Raw genomic sequence first — 22,464 nt, 5'->3', positions numbered from 1 at the left:
ACGCTCGTCACTACGGTAATGACGGCACTGCATCATACTCCATCCATAATACAAAACACACACGTACTTTGAGGTTCAAGCTTTAAAAATCGTAACCTGTAATCAATTATGTACATTTTTTTGAAACTTTGTAGTGAAAAATACTATCATTTGATCTTATGTTTAAATCTACAACTTTCATATGGCTAGCTTTTTTGTTGCTATAAATCTTATGTTAGGGAGATACTAAAAGTTACTCCCTCTGTTTCAAATTATAGATTGTTTGACTTTTTTTACATCAAGTTTGACCACTTATCCTATTCAAAAAAATTTATGCAAACATAGTCAAGTTTAAATCATTCTTGAAGAACATGTATTGGTAAAGCAATACAGAATAAAAGAAATAATGCAACAACACTAATTCATTTTTTTTCGAAAAAAAGTAACAACAATGCTATTCGAGAATAACTAATATTTAGAAAAGATCAGACATTGAGTGATTCATCTAATAATCAGAAATTTTACTCCATGTATAAACTTGCATTCGGAACTTGATTGTTTTAGAGATGAACGGTCTCCAAAAGGGGCCCATTAAGGTCAATTTCGTGGGCCGGTTCGCTGAACCGACGAGCCGACCCGCACCACCCCATTAGGAGTTCGCACATCCACCGACTCATTTGGCCCTACTGTCCCCCGACTTGAAGAGCCCTGCCGCGCCGCCTGTGTCTGGTAATCGTCTCGCTAACGAACACCAACTTCTCCATCTCCTTCCTCCCCTTCCTTCCCCTCCTCGAGTCCCCGGCGAATGTAGCGGCCGGCAATCTTGCTCCGTAACCGCAAGGAACCACACGGGCCGGCGTCTAGAATGGAGTTCCTCCCGACAGCCTGCTCGTGCGGCTCCAGAGCCGCGCGCGGGAGACATCATATCTCCACGCCGATGAGGACGGCATCGGCATCTTCCTTCGGCCTCACTGCGCATCCGCGAACGCGGAGTGGGAGGTGCAGCAGGTCTAGCACGACAGAGCCGACAACGTCCTTCTCCACAGCGCCACCTCCGGACACTACCTCGCGCGAAAGCGTTCAGCGTGGGTTGTGGCGGCGGTCTCGTCTTCCTGCGGAACATGCACTTCAACCAAAACCTCCGGCCCGCGGGCTGGCACCGCTCGGGACACAATGACGTCGCCGCTGACTGCAAGAAGGGCCCGATGGCGCACTGGTTCATTGAGGCAGCCCTTCCCCTCAACCCGGCGCCGCCTGTACACCTGACTCAGGTGAGTTCTGCATCCTTTCCTACCTCCCTCACGCTACCTTGGTCAGGGCTGGGTTTCTTGCAGCTAGCGATTCAATCTTTCCCCTGGGCATGATGTTACTCTGGGTTTTCCTCGGTGCAATCTCTCCCTAAATCTGAAGGGGTTCGCAACCGCAGCTTCTGCCGACGGAGATTGTCCCCATCCGGGTCCCAAGATTGGCAACGGAGAGTGTTAGCGCCGCCATGCTATCGGTGCTCGGCAAGTGAAACAGATTCATCGGCTACATCGGCGTTGGCTCCATCCTCGGCCTGGTCGAGGTGCTGGACGGAAGCGGATAGCTTCTGTGGGCGACGAGCGCGCGCTCAAGGATGCGCTCAGAGGTGGTCTGCTCCCACATGAGCTGACCGCACTCGCCTTGCTTGTCGGGAGGGGTGGCGGTGTGAAGATGTTGCCCCTGCTCGTCATTGTGAACGAAGCCCACGGTAACGACAGCGATGGCGACACAGCTGGTGTGGACGACATGGCCACGAGCGCTGATGCAGACCAGGGCGGTGACATCGTCGACGAGGACGAGCCCAACCCGGACCAGGGTGGTGACGGCGCCGACGCCGAGGCCAAGGAGGTCGACAATGCTGATACGAACTAGGGCGATGTGTGCTCGAGGACGATCTCGCCGGCACCGTCGTGGGTGCCGGCGCGAGGTCCTGCAGGGTGCTGAAGTGCCCGAGGACAATAAAAACATCTCGCTACAAGATCAGATGGATCAACTGTTGACCCATGCATGATCTGAATCTGATCAGTTGCAACGTGTGGCGACAGTCTTGGCTTTGAGTGTCCGCAGATACTTGCTGGACACGCTCAACATGCGGAACATCATGACGAACGAGCGCGCATCATCGGCGTCGAGAACATTGATGAAGGGCGAGCTGGAGCGCTCCGGGTCCGCCATTTACTCGCACTTGTACTTCTTGGGCATGTCCATGACGTGGTAGGCACCGCCGCTCTCCTCCGCCACGAAGAACTCCGGCTTGTCAAGCTCCAGCTCCCTCTTATTACCCGTCGTGCCATCGTCATCGTTTTTTTTAAATAACTATGAAATTCTAGGATTCCCATCCAACTAAGTTATCGTTTCAACATCATACTGCTCAGCGTTCTCCATCTTGATCTTCTTCATGAAGTTATGATCCCCAAAGGAGCCTTTAGGACACTGATATTTACACAATCATATAATCTCTCTAAAGATACTAATCCTCCTTTTCATTTCTCTTTCACCAATCAAAATATCCATCATTGTACTTAGCATATTCCCCATTAGGGGAAAGCTAAACCTCACCCGAGTGATTTGGAGGCTCTCCTCACTCGAATTTTCTTCTTCCCCATCTACACCTCCTTCTCCAACTCCGGCGAGCATCGCCGCCGAGGTTAGGGTTCGGGTTCTGGGTTGCTGGGGGGCTGCTGCTCACCGCCAGCCTTAGAAGGAGGGCTGGCGGCGGCAGGCGGCCCGGCGGTGGTGGTGGGCGCCGGGCGGTGGAGGACGGCGGTTGGGCTGTGCCGCGGGGGGGGGGGGGGTGGCGGTGGCGGGAAGAGGCGGGAGAGGCTGGTGCAGTGGCCGACGTGGGCGGGCTAGGGCGGCGGTGGTGGCCGGCGCAAGGAAGAAGAAGGTGGGGAGGGGTTGTGGCGGGAGGTAGAAGATGAAGGAGAGTTGTTGGATTATAATCCAAGGGTCCAAAAAATCGAGTGAGAAGAGGTGTTATTTCACTCTCGGGAGGGATAGACACTCGCATCTGGACAAGAGGGGAGGAGAGCATCTCTATATAGGTGCTCATGTTTATTGTGGTGTTACCATGTGGCAACTTCCACACTCTTCTTTACAAAATATCTAACTCTAGAATTTTCACTCATCCTTATCCAACCATGCGTCCATGCCAAATAACTCATTCAATAAAATTCCTACCTTTCCATAAAGCATGACAACTTCTCACTCCTATGATTTCCAAATTCTTCTAGAATCTTTTCAAGTATGCACTATTATTTTCAACAAAAATCTTACCACAGTCACCTTTAAGGTTTCACAAATATATTAATTGACCACAATTTTATCTACAATTAATAAAGAAAATAGTTGATGAGAATGCAGAGAGAAAACATAATTGTATCAATAAACAATTAAAATATTCACAGTACAAGTTCAGATGAAATCGACAGTTGATCCATGCATGATCTGAATATGATCAGTTGCGACGGGCAGCGGCCATGGTTTGCCGGAGACCCTCAAGGCCTCAATATGCGGAATAGCATGGCGAGCCAGCCTGCCTCGTCAGCGTCGAGAGCGTTCGTGCGGGGCGAGACCGAGCGCTCCGGGTCCGCCATGTACTCGCACTTGTACTTCTTGGGCATGTTGGTAGGCACCGCCACTCTCCTCCGCCGCGAAGAACTCCGGCTTGTCGGGCCCCAGCCCCCTCTTATTCCCCGCCGTGCCGCCGCCGTCATCAGTCAAGAGGTGCAAGCGGGCACAGTAGCGCGGGTTCGCTGCCACGCCGTTGTAGCCGCACCTGTGCTTCTTAGGCATCTCCACGTCGTGGTAGGCGCCGTCCTCCCTCGCAACGAACGCCGGCCGGCCCAGCTCCAGCGCTCTCTTCTTCCTGCTAGGGTCCCCGTGCGCCGCCGGTGTCGGTGTCGAGGCCTCCATCTCTCCACGTGATCGGTAAATAAAACCCCATTCTGGTAAGGGAGCTCATATAGACGGCGGCGGCGGCGGATCCGAGCGTGGGACGAGTCGGATTCAAACTCTAGGAAGTAGAACTAATTCGGCCTCCTCACACAAAAGGCAGGCGTTGATCAACGAGCGAGTGTTCAGAGGAAGACGAGGAGCCAGGCCAGCCCGAGTTGATTCCTCTGCTCCATCATCACTCACAGGGGGCGGGCACACTAAAAACAACAGACCGCCATAACGAGCAGAGGATGGCATGCTGGTCATCAGTTGCTGCAAAGCAGGGCTTTGCATTGCAGGAGGACAAGTCAGTGCAGGAGGTTCTCTACAAGTAGCCTCACATCACAACTCACTGAGCACATGAAATCGACAAACACCAACGGCACAACAGAGTACTCCAATTGTTACATGCGTGGCTATCTGCTGCTGTGCAGAAGAAAAAGACATATAGTTTTACTGTAACAAACACATGGACAAATGTACCTTGCTGCTGTTACATGCGTGCAGATCAGGAGCCAACAGCATCAGCATACAGTTCTTCACACTTCAAATTGATTTGCAGGTATTTCGGGTTGGAGAACTGCACGTTTGGAGGTGATTTGCAATTCATGAGCTACTGAGGTTCAGGAATTTCACTCAAGGCAGGCAGGTAGGTAGTAGCACCAAGCGTCCAAGCCACCAAGCCAGGCAGGATACTTTTCAACTGCAGGTTTCTGATAAGATGCCGAGCTCGCATGCTCTTCGATGGCCGACGGGAAGTGAGCGAGACCAATCGGTCATTCAATTCCAAACCCACTTCGTAACCGGCGGACTACCATGGCATCAGCCTGCTACTGGCTTGCTGCAGCAGTGTGCCACGGACACCCAACGCGGTCACCACCCCTCCTCCGTCTTCGGAGCGCCGGCCCTGAAAAGAACCGACGACCAGACGCCCGCGCTCGTCTCGTTCGCGACGCGCTCTTTGCTGGTGCGGCGCCAAGGTCGGTGACTGCCAATTCCAGCGCGAGCAGCTTCTGCCATGTAATCGCCATGGCCGGTCGTGGCCGCGCGTCCAGTGCGCGCGGTGCGCGCTCGAAGTAGCCTCGCCGGAAGCCGGAGCGGACGCATCACCTCGACGAACACGTCCGATCACTATCACGCCACCGCCGCACACAGTCACCGGCGAAGTCTCCAGAGCCACCTCGGTCACCGGCTTTGCCGGCCTGCCGCGCCGCGCGGGCCTGGCGAGGAAGACGCACTCCAGCTGCCCCAATCTGGACCGCAAAGTTCGGATCGGACGGCCTGTAGGCACCCCAGGGATGGACGGTATTTGAAATACCGTCCAACCCGGTCGGTATCCGTCCAGGGTCCACCCTTGGGTATAGTTGGCCAACTGGGCCGAGCCCGACGGGCTGGCACGAGCCCGGCCCAAAAAAGCACGGGCCGGACCGTCCGGTCCGGCCCGTGACCGACCGGGCCAGTGCCGTGCCCGTGCCAGGCCTCGGGCCGTGCCTAGGCCGCAATCTCGGCCCGCGGCACTAGCACGGGCACGGCCCGGTTAAAGGCCTAGCACGGGAAAAGCCCATTTAACAGCTTCAGCCCATGTAAATTTGGAAACCCAAACCCTAATCTACTCATCTCCCTCACGCGCAGCCGTCTGCAGCTCCTCTCGGCGCTCGTGGCCGCCGCCAGCGTCGTCGCCGCCCCGGCGCGCCGTTGTCGCCCGTGGCCGCCGCCCGCGCCGTTGTCCCCCGCGGCCGCCGCCCGCGCCGTCGCCGCCCGCGGCCGCCGCCCGCGCCGTCGTCCCCCGCGGCCGCCGCCCGCGCCGTCGCCGCCCGCGGCCGCCGCCCGCGCCGTCGTCCCCCGCGGCCGCCGCCCGCGCCGTCGTCCCCCGCGGCCGTCGCCGCCGATGCGTGTCCGCCGTCCCCGTCGCCACCCCCGGCCGCCGCCCGCGCCGTCGTCCCCCGCTGCCGCCGCCCGCGCCGTCGTCCCCCGCGGCCGTCGCCGCCGATGCGTGTCCGCCGTCCCCGTCGCCACCCCCGGCCGCCGCCGCGCGTCCATCGTCGTCGCCCCCGGCCGCCGCCACCGCTGCCATCTGCCGCCCCTCCGGCCGCCGCTCCGGGCCCGTCGTCCCCGTCGCCACCCCCGGCCGCCGCCGCGCGTCCGCCGTCGTCGCCGCCGGCCGCCGCCGCCGCTGCCATCTGCCGCCCCTCCGGGCGCCGCTCCGGGCCCGTCGTGCTGTCGTGCCCAAGGGCACGGCACGGCACACCGGCGCCGGCGTCGGGCCGTGCCTGGGCCGGGATGCCGGCACGGCGGCACTACGCGGCACAGCACAGCCGCGCCGCCATGCCCCGCCGGGCCATGCCTCGCCGTGCCGTGCTCCGGCGTGCCCGGGCCCGTGCCGTGCCGTGCGGCCCGGTTGGCCATCTATACCCTTGGGTCGCCGCCGGCCACTGCGCGCTGGTCGCGACGCCGAACTCGGGCTGTGCTGGGCGCGGCGGGCGGTGGATACGGAGAGCACACACACAGAGCTCTGCCGAGACGGCGGCCATGCCGGAGAGAGTCGCATCCGCCTCACCGCCGCTAGCTTTACTTTGTCGCATTGCCTGCTCTTCCTCCCGGAGTCCTCGCCGTGCGCCGCGACAGGGAGCGAAGCGATGACCAAGACCATCCAATCCTCATCGTCTTACAAGCCGTGCGGCAGCCCACCATGGCCTCCGGGCTCTGGCTGCTGATGCCGCAGTGTGGCGCGGAGGTTGGTTGCCGGCGCTGGCTCACAGGATCCCCGCCCCTACCGCGCGTTCCGGACACCGTCATGGCTGGTGCCTGCCGCACCGAATTCAAGCGCAAGAAGGTCTCCAATCGGCGCCGGGACAAGCCTCGCCAGAGCCCCAGATGCCTAAGCGGGCGAGGCGCTTCCGCAACCACGTCGTCTGGTCATGTCGGCGCGGCGGCGCCACGGCTGGTCACCATCTTTGCGCCTGACGAGGAAGACGTGCTCTACGGTGCGCCTAATCTGGACAGCCGAATCCCGATCGCACAGCCTATAGCCACACAGGGGTGGACGGTATTTCAAATACCGTCCAGCCCTGGGGTCCAACTCCGCGCCCGCGCGGTTTCACGCCGCGGCTTGCCGGAGCGGAAGAGCACCCAGGCCGTCCATAGCTTCCGATGCCGGCGATATCTACGCTTGATTCACTGTCGGTATTCCGGCAGGCCGCGAGTGTTCCCTCCAACAAGCGCGAGCAGCTTCTAATCACCATGGTCGGTCCTGGCAGCGCGTCCAGTGCGCGCGGCGCCGGGAGTAGAGCCGCCTCGCCGGAAGCCGAAGCGGACGCAGCACCTCGACGAGCACATCCGTCCGTGATCTCGCCAGTCGCCACAGCTGGCCACCGTCGCCGGCCAAGTGAGCAAGTGGCCGGCTCGCCACTTCTCCTCAGCCACCGCGGCCACTGACTGCCGCGCCGCGCGTGCCGGGCGAAGAAGACGCTCATGAGATGCCCCCATTATGGACCGGACGGCCAGTAGGCACCTTGGGGTGGACGGTATACCGTCCACCCCGTCGTTATCTGACATACCGTCCAGCGTCCAGCGTTGGAAGCCTGCGGCATGCCCAGCCACCACGACGCCGAACTCAGACCGACGGGCTGCGCTGGGCGTGACGGGTGGCACGGTGCGCACACAAAGCTCCGCTTGGACGGCGGCGGCCGGCTGCTCGGCTTCCGTCGATCCTATGCCACGCCGGAGAGAGTCACTTCCGCGGTCCGCCTCACTGTCGCTGGCCTTACTGCGCCCCCTGCTCTTCATCTCGGAGTCCCCGCCGCGCGCGTGACGCGACAAGCGGCTCTGACGCGGCCTTGCTGAAGACGCAGAAGCAAGTTGCAGCAGAGCTCGTGTGAGCATGGCGAGAACGATGGTGGACGCGAGGTCTCCGCCATTTTGGTGGGCGGCGAGGATGGCCGATGGCGCCGTCGTTAGTATGGAGAAGATTTTTCATAACCTGCATGCCGAGTTTGCATGCTGAACTAGTCTGACAGATGATGTAGCGACAACCGGGTAAATCGCATTTGAGGCAGGAGTTGACATGGCCGGAGTTGGCCATCCGAATAATTCCGGAGCTCATTGCTGGCAGCTTTTATGTCTGGAGGCTAGAGCCCTGGATGAATCCGAACACCCGCCATGAGCACCGCTCGGGACGTTGGCCGGCACCGTTGCAGCCGCAGCGGGGGCAGGGACAAGCCTCGCCGGAGCCCCGGGATGGCGAATTGGGCGAAGCGCTTCCGTTGTCCGCAAGTCGTGCTCGCGCCTGACGAGGAAGACGCTCTCCGCGGTCGGCCTAATCTGGGCCGCCGAATCCCGATCGCACGGCTTGCAACCACCAAGGGGTGGACGGTATTTGAAACACCGTCCACCCTTGGGGTCCAATTCCGCGCTGGCGCTGCTCGCTTCAACGCCGCGGCTCGCCGGAGCGCGCGGCAGAGCACCCAGGCCGTCCCTTGATTCCCGGCGCCGGCATTCTAGCCGCTCCTCCGTATTCCGGCACGCCGCCTGCGGCTCCACCAAGCGCGCATCTTAGGCCTGACGGCCGGCGCCGTCGTCCAGCAGGTGGTCGGGCTGTCCATGACGCCGGCGGCGTGAGCGCACAGGGCGGTCTCGTCGGAGGTGAGTGCGCGGTGACTGCTTCGATGCCGATGCCGTTACTCATGGTCGATGATCTTCGAGGACCCTCTCGTCGTGGCCTCGTGTGTGCTCATCGGGAAGGACTGTTGCAGTCGCAGCTAACGAACAAGGATGTCGTTCCTACTGCAAAATCAGCTCACTGAAGCATTACGAGTAGAGGAAGACGAAGAGCCAGAGCAGAGGAATACGAGGAGCCAGCCACAGTTGATTCCTCTGTTCCATCTGTTTCCGAGCAGAGGATGGCAATTGGCATGCGTGTGCCTGCTGGTCATCAGTTGCTGCATGCAGGTCATTTCGTTGCAGCAAGAAATGAAGATATGCCGGAGATGACACAAGAAGCCTCACATCAAACTCACTGAACATTTGGCACAACAGAGTACATCTCCCACAATGAGAAGACGGTGTTTATCTAGTTTTGTACAGAAAAATGTCTTACTGTAACGAAAAATGTCTTACGGTGCAGATCAGGAAACAGCTGCTGCATGCAGTTCTTCATACTACTAACCAATTCTTCATAAACTAGGAGCAAGGCAAGCAGCATGAAATAAACCTCATCACAAATATGACGGATTCAAGTAGCCCAGGTAATGCACACATGATTTTGCAATTTATGAGGTTCAAGTATTTCACCGAATACATACAAACAAGTAGTAGCACCAAGCCAGGCAGGATACATCGAACCAAAGAATCCAAGAATATTTAATCCTTCCTGGTTGTGTGGAGGAACTAGCTGTTCAAAGGTCCTCTCAATATTGATCACATCCACTTCAGAATAATGGCTCGTTTGTGTCTTCAGTGCAACCTAGATTAATTTTTGTTCTCAGATTCTTTTTCTTTATTAGCAACGAATCTGTAACATTTTCATCTGCTACAGCATGATTGTTAGATTCAGTGTTACAACAAATCACTAGCGTTATGAAATTTGTACACACTAACCAGCAAGAGGCTGCTGCTGGCTTCCAAGAACCTGACAAGAACAGACAACCAGACGACGCCCGCATTCGTCTCCTCCGCGACAACGTCCTGCCTCGCAGTCGCAGGAGCACCGCCGCCGGGACGCGTTCTGGACGTGTTCTTCGCTGTTGGCGCGCCAGTTCCAGCGCGCGCAGCTGCCGGTCTCCTCCAGTCCCGGCATCCGCTCGTCCAGTGCGCGCGGCACCGGGACGAGCGAGCCTCGCCGTCGCCGGAACCCCGAGCTGGTGCAGCATGCCCCCGGAATCACGGACCCGTATGATCGCGATGGCGCCACCGCTGAACGCCGTCGTCGCCGGCGAAGTGAGCAAGTTTCCGCTTCTCCCGAGCGGCCGAGCCACCGGACCACCGCCGCGGGCACCGGCTGCCGGGCCGCGTGCGCCTGCGGGGAAGACGCTCTTGAGATGGCCCCTAATCCGCAGATCCAGACCGCACATGTCCAATCGGACGGCTTTTAAGCACCCAGGGGTCGACGGTATTTCAAATACCGTCCACCCGATCGGCATCTCAAATACCGTCCGCGCTTGGGGTCCTGCCGTCCCACGGCGAGCCGTGGCGCCGCCGAACTCAGGCTGTCCGTAGCCTCCACCCCCTACCTCGTAGGCACCTGGGCGGCTTTCCATCTTGCATCTGACCAGCCATGGAGGCGAGGGGGCCGACGGGGATGCTGACCGCCTGGACGGGCGCTATGGAGCAGGCATGTGCCAGACACAGGGCGCCGGCAATGCTCTGCCGAGACGCCGGCGTCGGCGGCCAGCTCAGCCCAGATGTTCAGACGGCTGTGACTCTCTCCGGCGGGGCTCGGCGACGTGGAGGAGGCGACCGCCGGCGAGTCGCCGCAGCTTGGTCCGAGCGCCATGCGTCCGCTGGCTAGATGCGTCCGTCCAGCACCCCCACCCCGTCGATCCCTTAGCATGTCACTGGCTAGATGCGAAGACGGCCATGACTCCGAGGTGTCGGAAGTCGGAACCGGAGGGGATTAGGGATAGAAGCTAAGGAGACCTGCAGAGTGCTGCGCCGCTCCGGCGAGCCGCGGCGTCGAGGCGCGCGGGCGTTTCGTTGGACCCCAAGGGTGGACGGTATTTGAAATACCGTCCACCCCTGGGTATCTACCGTCCGCTGGATCGATATTGTGCGGCCCAGATCGGCGTACGGAAGGAGTCTCCCTTCCTCGTGGCCTCGTCTGGCTCACCGACCCAAGGCCGTGGTGCTCTGCTGGGCGCCGGCTGAAGACTTGCTTGCTTTGCCAGCTAGGTGGGCTGGCATCAGCAGCCGCCGGAAGCCATGCGTGGTGGGCTGGCTGCTGCCGTCTCAGAACTCTGAAGAGGAGGGTTGGATGCGCGGGCTGGGTCCCATGGCCGTCGGCGAGCGGCGCGACCCGAGACGCGCGCTTGTGCAGACTGGAGACATGGTGCGGCTGCACCGAGGCCGCCCACGCCGTGCCCTGGACGCCGCCCCATCCAGATTCCAGACTCCATGCTTGTGTGGTTACATACATCAGTCTATATTTCTCATGCTTTATTGTGCAAGATATCGGTCGAGACTTCTTCAAGTGTCCATACTTGAGGGAACATCAATCAGCTGATTTTGCAGGTGCAATGGCAAGCCAAGGCTAGCATCAGACCATTCCTGGGATCATGATTACTGTCATCCCTGCTACGATTATATTGGTCTGAATTCTGAACTGATTTTTCTTTCTGATGAATACCCGAACTGATTTTTCATGCCGTCTGTTAGTCAACAGGAAAGTAGAATTCCTAACCATATGGCAGGTCCAGTTCAGTGCAGCACTGATCTTTGCTATGTTCAGTTAAGCGATCGCTGGATTGTTGATTGGATTGGCCTCTGATGGCCTGTCCAGCGAAATTCAGAGGCAGAACCAACCAACCAATTCACCAGGCCAACGCATGCGGCGAGGCGAGGGATGCAGAGTTCGCGAAACTGCAGACGTGGATCGCCGGAACGCGACGGTTCTCCGGCGAGCCGCAGCGTGCCGCGGGAGCAGCTACGGCGCTGGCACAGGTGCGCGGGAGACCAGAGTTGCAGCTGCATGGACATGAGAGTTGCGTGGTATGGCTGGCGGCGTTGCTTGCATTGCAGCGATCGCGCCTCCACTGGCCGCCGTCGCCGGCGAATCGAAGCAAGCAAGTTGCCGCTTCTCCCGAGCGGCCGAGCCACCGGACCACCGCCGCGGGCACCGGCTGCCGGGCCGCGCGCCTGCGGGGCAGACGCTTTTGTGATGGGATGTCCTCTAATCCGCCAATCTGGACCGCACATGTCCAATCGGACGGCGTTTAGTAAACAGGGGTGGACGGTATTTGAAATACCGTCCGCCCGTCGGCATCTCAAATAGACAAACACCGTCAGCGCCTGGTATCTTGCCGTCCCACGGCGAGCCGGGGCGCCGCCGGCCGAACTCAGGCTGTCCCTAGCCTCCACCCCCTTCGGCCCTTCCTCGTTGGCACTCGGGAGCCTTTCCTTTCCATCTTGCATCTGACCAGGCATGGAGGCGAAGGGGACCGACGGGGATGCTGGCCGGGCGCGGCGGGACGTCATGTGGAGGACACGGGCGCGGACAGTGCTCTGTCGGGACGTCGGCGTCGGCGGCCGTTTGACGAGTGACGACCAATCAACCATCGCTGGCCTCCGTCGCGGCTCTCCCTCTCGGAGTCCTCGCCGCGCGCGCGGCCAGGGGCGCGACGCGGCTCTGTGCCCGGCCTGTTGAAGACGCGGACGCTGGTTGCGGAAACAGATCGAGGTCGCACGGCGAGGACTAGCCGATGGTGGACGCCACAGGCAGGCAGTAACAAAGTCGGGCGGTGGCGATGATGGCGCCGTCGTATGCAGCTGCCGCAGCCGCCATGTTCGCCTCCAATCCAGGTGCCGCGTGGGCCACATCAGTGAAGAAACACTCTGCACTGTCCGGCTTGACATCAGTTATTCAGTTGCTGAATAAGCATGCTCTGAGCCTTTGGTGAATTCAGATCAGGGCACTGTAGCACTGATGTCCGCCTTTGGGATTGATCAAAGCACTCGCACTCCATGAGCTAGAAAGATTCTATTCCAAAATATACTTGTCTTTATCTTGTGCGTGTTGAGAGTTCTTGTGAGCTTGTCCTATGGGTTCAGTCTCAGTCTCAGACTTTTTGCTTTTTGTGGCAAAACCTCTTGCCTTTGAGAACGAAGTGCTAACATTCTGGGTTCCTGGTACAGATTACATTGCTTTGGTCGCTTGAATCACGACCCCCACACCCTTCTGTAACTTAGTTATCTATAGTTTTTTTCCCTCATGTTTGTAGCACCCTGTACATACAACTTGCTTTTCTACTGTAATGAAAGGCAGAGCACCTGCTTCTGTTGCTAAAAAAAATTGAGGAATAGAAATAGAGATTTTGGACAGTTATTCGGAAAAGGTTTTAACAGAAAATGCAGAGATTCTAGGTACTCTCGGGCCGATCTGGGCCTATAAATATATAACACAGGGCTCTAAGCCTCTAACTCACATCTTCCACAGCTCAGCTCATCGGGCTTATGGCCCAACCAGGGCCCAGCGTCCTCCATTGTCCGTCAGGGTGCATAAAATTGTGAGTGGCACATTTTGCTTCATGAAAGAAAATATATAGGTCCTTTTTTAATAAGAATATATAGGGTCCTTGTATCAAAGGAGAAAAGTAAAGGACAGCGGGGAAGTATATCTATATACCAATATATTGCTAAAGTAAGTTGAGTTTTTATCTACACTTTTTATATGATTCGTCTTGTGTTATTGACATATGAGCCTTAGTTCATACATATATGAGTCCTCGATCATATAAATCTCTATGATTAACGTATGGACAACTATACGTATCCGATATATATAGCAACTTTGTCCATAGCACGTATAGGCATATTTCTAAGCAAACAATGATTTCTTGATCAGTCAATTGGAATTCTAATCAGAACCTGGACAAATCAATCGCAATCCTAATCGGAACCAAACAAATCAATCAAAATCTCAATCGAAACCGGACAAACAATATCTCAGGCGATCCTGGACAAATCAATCGCAATCCTAATCGGAACCAAACAAATCAATCAAAATACCAATCCGAACCGGACAAACAATATCTCACGTGGTCACGGCACGTTTTGTGCACGGAGTGAAAGAGCAAAAAATTGACGGTCTCATATAGGTCTGGGTAAAATTTATATTATCGGTAGCAACGTACGGATACTGTGCACTGTTTAGAATTATTGTAGTGCCACTAGACCAGTACACTGTACACACATGTTGAATAGAGATTCTACCAGGATAGTAACGCACTGATAATGTCATGGTCTGACAATAAGCCGATACATGGAATGCATTCACCATTCAGGCAAAGAAGATAGAACAATGACAGAGCCCAACTAGAGAAACCCAACGGCAATTCAGTATCATCAATTCAGCTGAACTTACAAACTTAACAAACACTACAGCCTCTTGCCTTTGACGATCTTGTCCAGAATCTCCACCAAAACTAAAGGGCAACTCGCGGCGAGATGCTTGAATCCATCAGTTTCCATGACAGCACCAAGCACATCCTGCGAGGCAACATACGTGAGGCAAGCATCTTTGAGGTGCGCGCAGCGGTGCTGCTCCGCTAGAGCAAGAGTGGTGGCGACCCTTGGCGCGTCGATGCCACGGCACAGCTCGACTTCGCACATCAGTCTGAGCCTGCCGAGCCCGTACCGATCCGCGGCGACCAGCAGGTGCTGCATCACCGCATTCTTGTCGGCGCCACGCTTGTCGTCGGAGATCCGATCGGTGTACATGAAGAGAAGCAGCTCCTCGAAGACGCAGGGCTCCATGTCGCCGACCTTGATAGGCTCCGCCGTATCCTTCTCCTTCATCGGGCCGAAGAGCTCCGCCGCCAAGACTGGAGATCGCGCGGCGACCACGCATCTGTGGGCACGGAACTGTTAGAGGTTCTAGGATCTATAGCTCAAATTGAACCACAAGAACGACATCAAATGCACATACTTTGGTCATTAGGGCCTCCCATCACTTCTTTCCTCTGTGTGTGTTCTTTTGTGTATGTGTGTGCGTGTGTTGGTTGTGTTTTTACCCCGGTGTTGGCAACGTCCAGTGATCAGCTCCTGAACGGGGTTCTCACCCCGTTATTTATACCCGTTGCACATCGGGGATACCGACATAGTTGGGGTTTGCTGTCCCTGATCAGGACGGCACGGGAACATTCGTCCCCGTTCTTTGATTTTTTATTTTATTAGTTTACCTTATCATTTTACTGTTTATTCATTTAATGAGGTTACTGTTTAAGCTCACAGATCATCATCCCAACATTCTTCCTCTTGATCGTATGGCTTAAACTTATAAATTTATTTCTTAATAAAATAGTACATCAAGACAAAAGGATTACAATGGCTAGTAACATGCACCACTGAACCCAGTAACTATAACATACTACTTTATTTCGAAACAAACTTTTTAACTTAGGAGCTCCATAAACTTATTACGTTAGACTTATACAAACTTACGGACTCACTCTTTGACAGACAGTACACCAAGACACTAAGTTACAATAGTCAATTAAGTACTACTGAACTAAGTGACTATGGTTTCTGAACGATCTCAGACAAAGTCCACATTAGGATTATGGGGAGACGATGTCACATTTGGTTCCAACTTAATCCAGGATTAAGGGCTTATCTACCAGATCCATACCGGTAACGTGATCTTTGAATACATTGGGTGGTAGGCCCTTTGTGAGTGGATCCGCCAACATGGACTTAGTGTTTATATACTTGATACTTATTGTCTGATCCTGGATCCTTTCTTTCACAACATGGTACTTAATGTCAATGTGCTTGGCACCACTCATTGACTTGTTGTTACTCGAATAGATTACTGCTGGTTGATTATCGCAGTATAATGTGAGTGGCTTTGAAATGTTGTCAACCACTCTAAGTCCTGGGATAAAATTCTTCAGCCATACTGCCTGTCCGGTAGCCTCATAACATGCCACATACTCAGCCTGCATTGTCGACGATGCAGTAACACTTTGTTTAGAGCTTTTCCACGATATAACTCCTCCTGCGAGTGTGAAGATATAACCTGACGTGGATTTCTTAGTGTCAACCATCCCGCAAAATCAGCGTCTGAGTAACTTATGACTTCAAGGTTATCAAACTTCTTATATGTGAGCATGAGATCTTTAGTGCCTTGCAAATAGCGAAAGGTCTTTTTGGCTAACTTCCAGTGTTCTGGTTCTGGATTTGACTGAAATCTGCCAAGCAACCCGGTTACGAATGCCAAATCAGGGCGAGTGCACACTTGTGCATACATTATGCTTCCGACAGCTGAAGCATATGGAATTGACTTCATCTGCGCAGCTTCATATTCATTCTTTGGGCATTGGAACTTTCCAAATTTATCGCCCTTAACTATAGGAGCAGGCGAGGCTGAACACTTATGCATATTGTACTTTTTCAGCACCTTTTCTATATATGTCTTCTGAGATAGCCCCAAGATCCCTTTGGATCTATTTCGGTGAATTTCTATGCCCAGAACATAGGCGGCTTCACCGATATCTTTCATCTCAAACTTCGAGGCAAGAAATCTCTTTGTTTCCAGCAATAGATTCTTATCACTGCTGGCCAAGAGTATATCATCCACATATAAGATCAAAAAGATGAATTTACTCCCCTTGAACTTAATATAAATGCAGTTATCCCTTTTATTTTCTTCAAAATCAAATTTCCTGATAATTTGATCAAATTTTAGGTACCACTGTCTTGACGCTTGTTTCAGACCAGAAATTGATTTCTTCAATCGACATCCCAAATGTTCATTTCCTTCCACAACAAAACCCTCAGGTTGAGCCATGTATACATCCTCATACAAGTCACCATTTAGTTATGGCGTTTTAACATCCATTTGATGCAACTCCAAATCATAATGAGCCACAAGTGCCATAACAATTCTGAATGAGTCTTTAGAAGAAACAGGGAAGAAATTTTCATTGTAATCAATGCCTTCTCTCTGTGTAAAACCTTTTGCCACGAGTCTTGCTTTGAACCTTTCGATATTATCCTTGGAGTCACGTTTAGTTTTGTAGACCCATTTGCAGCCTACAATTTTGGCTCCTTTAGGAATTTCTACTAAGTCCCATACTTCACTAGCACTCATAGATTCCATTTCACCTTTCATAGCATCGAGCCATTCAGATGAATGTTCATTATTCATGGCCTCCTTAAATGACGTGGGATCACTGTCTAACATTAGCTCATTCATATCTTCACTCATATAAGTGACATAATCACTAGGAATAGCTGATCTTTTTTCTCGTTGTGACCTTCTGAGTGGTTGCTCATTATTTTGCTCATCCATTAAAACTGGAGGCTGTTGAATATCCTCATTAGGCTCATCATTAGGTGCAACACTTGGAGTGGTTCCAGAAGTTTCAACAGGTGTTGTATCAACAGTCCCTTGGGCTTGAGGTACAACATCAGCATGCACAGGGAAAATAGGATCTTGAATCATGGGCATTGGAACATATTCCCGTTTTTCTTCTAAATTAATTTCCCTGGGAGTGATGCTCCCCCTGATCACTTCATCTTCCAAGAACACAGCGTGTCTTGTTTCAAAAACTTAGTAAACTGATTAGGGCAATAAAACCGATATGCCTTTGACTTATCAGGATAACCAATAAAATAACAACTGATTGTCTTGGGGTCTAACTTTCCCATATTTGGATTGAAAACTCGAGCTTCAGCAGGGCGGCCCCACACATGTAAATAATTTAGAGTCGGTTTCATCCCAGTCCATAATTCAAAAGGCGTCTTAGGAACTGATTTGCTGGGAACTCTATTAAGAATGTGTGCAGCTGTCTTTAGAGCTTCCATCCATAAATTCACAGGCAAAGTGGAGTGACTTAACAAACTTCGTACCATATCCATTAGAGTGCGATCACGCCTTTCCGCCACTCCATTTTGCTGAGGTTCGCCCGGTACAGAATACTGGGCTTTTATGCCATTTTCTTCCAAAAATCTTGCAAAAGGTTTAGGAGTTTGGCCATAAGGTATATGCCTTCCATAGTATTCACCACCATGATCGGACCTTACAATTTTGATTTTTCGATCATGTTGATTCTCAACTTCTGCTTTGAAAATTTTGAATTTATCTAATGCCTCGGATCTTTCTTTGATTAGATAAATATATCCATATCGGGAGTAGTCATCGGTGAAGGTGATGAAAGAATCAAAACCATCCACTGATTTTTACATTAAAAGGACCACAAATATCAGTGTGGATTATTTCCAAAACTCCCGTACTTCAATTTGCACCTTTCTTGATTTTCTTTGCATATTTTCCTTTGATGCAATCAATGCAATGTTCAATATTTGCATCCGAGAAATCCAAAGGACAGAGGATATTTTCTTCAATGAGATGCTCAATTCTCCCCCTCGAAATATGGCCTAAACGATAGTGCCATAATTTCGAAGAAGTCTCATTATTATTATATTTTCGTTTAGTACTGATGTTTGTATTTGAGGAGGAATCAACATGATAAATGGTGTCACATAAGGATATTTTATAAAGTTATTCACGTCTAACGGCGAGACCAACATTTTTATTACCACACATAATTATACATCTATGGTCTCCAAAAGTACAACGATAACCACCATCATCCAAACATGAAATAGAAACTAAGTTTCTTTTCATAGAGGGTACATAAAGAACGTCATTTAGCTGAAGTCTAAAGCTAGTATGAAGAGTAAGAGTGAAGTCTCCAATGGCCTTGACTTCAGCTTCAACTCCATTAGCAACTCTAATTCTTCTTTCCCCTCTTCTTAGGGTCCTCCTCGTAGCAAATCCCTGTAAAGAGTTTGCAACATGAATTGTTGCACCTGAGTCAATCCACCAAGAATTGGTGGCATAATCAATATACAAAGATTCATCAATAAAAGTAATAACATCAGTACCTTTCTTATTGAGCCATCTCATAAAGCCAATGAAGTCCTTTTGGCGGTGTCCACTTTTTCCACAAAAATGACACCCTTCGGGATCTTTTCCTTTATCCTCTGCATTGGAGCCACCTGCAGGCTTATTCTGCTGGCCTTGCTTAGAAGATTGCCCCTTTTCTTTGAATTGACCAGGCTTAGGCTTCAAGTATTCCTTCTTAGATTTCTTATATCTTTTCTTTTCAGAATGCTTGAATTGATTAGCATGATCAATCCTTTCTGCCTTAAGCCTTTCTTCTTCTTGCACGCACATGGCAATTAACTCATCAATACCCTATTTTATTTTCATAGAATTATAGTTGATCACAAATAGAGAAAACTCCTGGGGTAGTGATGACATGATAAAATAGACAAGAAAACCATCTGAGATTTCCATCTCCATTGACTTAAGCTTTGAAGCCATGTGACATTTCTTCATTATATGCTCCCTCAGACTTCCAGTGGCATCATATCTCTCTCCAACTAACCTTTTGATAAGGGTGGTGGCATAAGCTTTAGAGGAGCCCATGAATTGCTCCTCAATCTTAGCAAGATATTCTCTAGCAGTCTGATATCTGAAATTGCACCCCTTATGGTGTCAATGATGGAGCTTCTGATGATCATAAGGCATTTTCGATTTGAAATATCCCATTTTGCCTTTGCTTCATCTTATTCCTTCTTAAGAGCTTCATAATTTTTATTTTCTGGTTTAGGCTCAACTGGAGCATCATTATGGAGGGCAAAGTCAATATCCAACAGAGCTAGAGTAATCTCCAGCTTTTTCTTCCATGAGGCATAATTGCTTTCATTAAGTTGTTCAACATTGCCCATGATACCAGCAATTTGTGAGGCATAAGATGGTGCATAAGTGAAAATCAACAACTTTAGTAAGCATCTTCTTTTATTGATCAAATCCAAAATAGCTTTGGCCAGAAACGAATAAGAGCAATAATTTTTTTGTGAATAAGTATTTATTAATCAGCTTTGGCCAGAATAATAAATATAAATCACACTTCATTAAATTTCATAAACTTCTTTTATTAATTCAACCAAAACAGCTTTGGCCAGAATTTAGTTGAATTAATAAAATTTTGTGATCAAATAAGTGTCAATCAGCTTTGGTCAGAATGACAATTATTTGTCACACTTAATCAGAGTAATTATTTACAGTGGAAATAAATAATAACTAAATAATAACACATAAAATGATAACTTCAAGTAACAAAACTAATATAAATATTATAAAAATTAAATGAACATGAGAAAAATTTCATTACACAATAAGTCTATTTATTATTCTAATCATTATTTGCTAAAACAAAATAAAACATCTTTAAAATTTAAACATGAAATAACAATTATAATCATAATACTTAATGATAAAACAATGTTTATAACTTAAAATTCAGTATTATTCTAGCCCAAAAGCTCTTTTGGCCCATTACTATGCAGCCCAATATCTACTTCTTATTTTCAGAAAATAAGAATCGAATTCGGCCCATTTTAATCTTTCCGAGCTGGGCCGATTCCGGCCTGGCCTATTTAGCCGGTGCCGCCTCCCTCATGGGCTCCAGGCCCAAAAACCTAGGCCTGGGCCGGGAAAGCGGTTCCCCCGCCGGTCCGTTCGGCCCGTGCTGCGGCCGACGCGCGCCAGTCGTCGGATCAAATCCGACGGCCAGCGCCTCTCCCCCGCCGCATAAAAGGGCGGCTCAGCCGCACCCCCAAAACCCTAGGTTATTTTTCTCCCTCCCCTTCTCTTTCTTCTCCACGGCGGCGGCGGGCGAGCGGAGGATGGCGGCGGCGCAGAGCGCTCGCTGGCGCGAGGAAAGGAGGCGGCACCGCCGAGCTCCGCTCGCCGGAACTGCGTGCCGCGAACGCGCGCGCACAGCTTCGTCGAGCGTTGCTCGACGGTGCCCTAAGGGCTCCCGCCGGCCACGCGCGTTGTCCGCCGGCGGCGGCGGTTGCGGCGGCGGCGCACCAGCAGATCCGGCCAACGCCTAGTCATGCACGATGGGAGTCCAGCCGGTGCAGGGGGCCCGCGAGGCCGCTTGGGACCAAGTCCCAAGCGCGCGCTCGCCGTTAGCGATGGCCATGGCGACGGCGACGGCCACCGTGGCCCTTAGGTAAGCCCCACCGCCTTCTAGTGTTAGGGTTTATTCATGATTTCTTTAGGGTTTTTGCAGGGTTAGGGATTCGGCTTGCATGATTTGGGCCAAAACTTCACAACAGAGGCATAAACACATAAAGGATGCACAAGAACACTTAGATTAAGCATGATTTGTGTACTTAATTGAACTTGCAAAGACATTTTAGCATGAACAGAGCACTTATAGGGTTCGAATTTGAAACTAGCCACGCTCTTGATGCCATTGTTAGAGGTTCTAGGATCTATAGCTCAAATTGAACCACAAGAACGATATGAAATGCACATACCTTGGTCATTAGGGCCTCCCATCACTTTCCTCTGTGTGTGTTCTTTTGTGTATGTGTGTGTGTGTCTTGGTTTTGTTTTTACCCCGGTGTTCGCAACGTCCAGGTGATCAGCTCCTGAACAGGGTTCTCACCCCGTTATTTATACCCGTTGCACACCGGGGATACCGATATAGTTGGGGTTTGCTGTCCCTGATCAGGACGGCACGGGAACATTCGTTCACGTTCTTTGATTTTTTTTTATTTTATTAGTTTACCTTATCATTTTACTGCTTATTCATTTAATGAGCTTACTGTTTAAGCTCACAGATCATCATCCCAATAGGAACAACTGGCCATCGACGTCGAACGTCACGTCCGCGCCTCTCCCATCCTTCATCATCCCAACAGGAACAACTAGCCATCGACGTCGAACGCCACGTCCGCGCCTCTCCCATCCTTCAACATGTGCTCGAAGTGCCGGTGCATGTGTGATGGCGGAACGGCAATGGTGCCTACGTCCTCAGATTCAGATTCTCCAATGACGGTGAGAACGCACCTGATAGTGAAGCCCTCGTCGCCTTTGGGGCGCAGCGGCGATTTCAGCTTGGATTTCTCTAAGAACTTGCCAAAACCCCAGAAAGCATCAGGCTCACCAAATGTATGTGATATCATGGTGGTGGAGTACTGGAGATCGGAAACCTCGCCGTCTTTCTCCAGTAACTCTAGAGCGTACTTCGTCCTGGCGCCATTCGCGCCGCCGATGAGACACAGGAAGACAGACGCATAGGCGGCTTTGTCCTCCTCTTTCCACCCGTCGGGGTAGAGCCTGATGTTCCAGTCACGGCCGCCGGCGGTGAAGGTCCTCGAGTTGACATACCTCCCGACGCCCATGCCCTCGAGCAGCGAGAAATCGGTCACCTCGAAATTGTGGGTGGCCTGGGCGCTCATCGTCACGAGCCTCGACGACGTCTCGGATCGGTGCCTGTCCATGGCTGGGGCAGGAGGAGTGTGACAGAACCGCCAAGTTAAAAGGCTTAATTAAGCGTAATAACCATCATTTGAACGCATCAGGCGCATTAGTTTAATTAAGTGTAACTTGACAGTCCGTTTTCAACCCACAGGCCGATCGAAACACACCAGAAGTCTCGCGCGACGGCGAGCGCAGACGGTACCAGCATGATACAATTTTACAAAATAGTAAACAATATTAAGGTATTTACAAAATGACTTTTACAAATTAAAGTTCACATAATAGATAATACCGGTAGAGAGAGTCTAACCTAAGGAAGATTTTCATTAGAAACCAACTGAAATAAATTGAAATAAAACGATAACCACGGAGACGTGAGGACGTCACATCGAGCCCACCGATGTAAATCCGGGTTAGCTCCTATATCTAAAACAGGATAAACAACAAATCCTGAGTATACTAATACTCAGCAAGACTTACCCGACTAAGGGTATACTTAGCCCATTATCTAGACATGCAAGGCT

General features: G+C 52.0%; 1 protein-coding gene across 1 annotated transcript; it reads right to left on the bottom strand.

Moving 5' to 3' along the window:
* Positions 1 to 13,848: 13,848 nt before the first annotated feature.
* Positions 13,849 to 21,969, bottom strand: LOC120700582 (BTB/POZ and MATH domain-containing protein 2-like). The gene is made up of 5 exons (XM_039984834.1): positions 21,386 to 21,969; positions 21,246 to 21,257; positions 19,047 to 19,133; positions 16,727 to 17,189; positions 13,849 to 14,511 (listed from the first exon to the last, which is right to left on the bottom strand). Exons 1-5 carry the CDS (start codon positions 21,958 to 21,960, stop codon positions 14,026 to 14,028), a joined length of 1,623 nt encoding a protein of 540 aa, XP_039840768.1. The 5' UTR covers positions 21,961 to 21,969; the 3' UTR covers positions 13,849 to 14,025.
* Positions 21,970 to 22,464: the final 495 nt, after the last annotated feature.

This window comes from Panicum virgatum, chromosome 3K, assembly GCF_016808335.1.
Source record: "Panicum virgatum strain AP13 chromosome 3K, P.virgatum_v5, whole genome shotgun sequence".
Taxonomy (NCBI): Eukaryota; Viridiplantae; Streptophyta; class Magnoliopsida; order Poales; family Poaceae; genus Panicum; species Panicum virgatum.
This window is presented reverse-complemented; position numbering and strand designations above follow the sequence as displayed.

Bases quoted from the DNA above. Each gene is read 5' to 3' on its own strand.
- LOC120700582 (XM_039984834.1), bottom strand. From the start codon at position 21,960: ATGGACAGGCACCGATCCGAGACGTCGTCGAGGCTCGTGACGATGAGC. The intron at 17,190-19,046 runs GTTAGTTGGAGA...TTTTGAAACAAG, and splicing joins GCCACCACCCTTATCAAAAG to ACACGCTGTGTTCTTGGAAG. The intron at 14,512-16,726 runs GTATGGGACTTA...AACCTCTAACAG, and splicing joins AATCTATGAGTGCTAGTGAA to TTCCGTGCCCACAGATGCGT.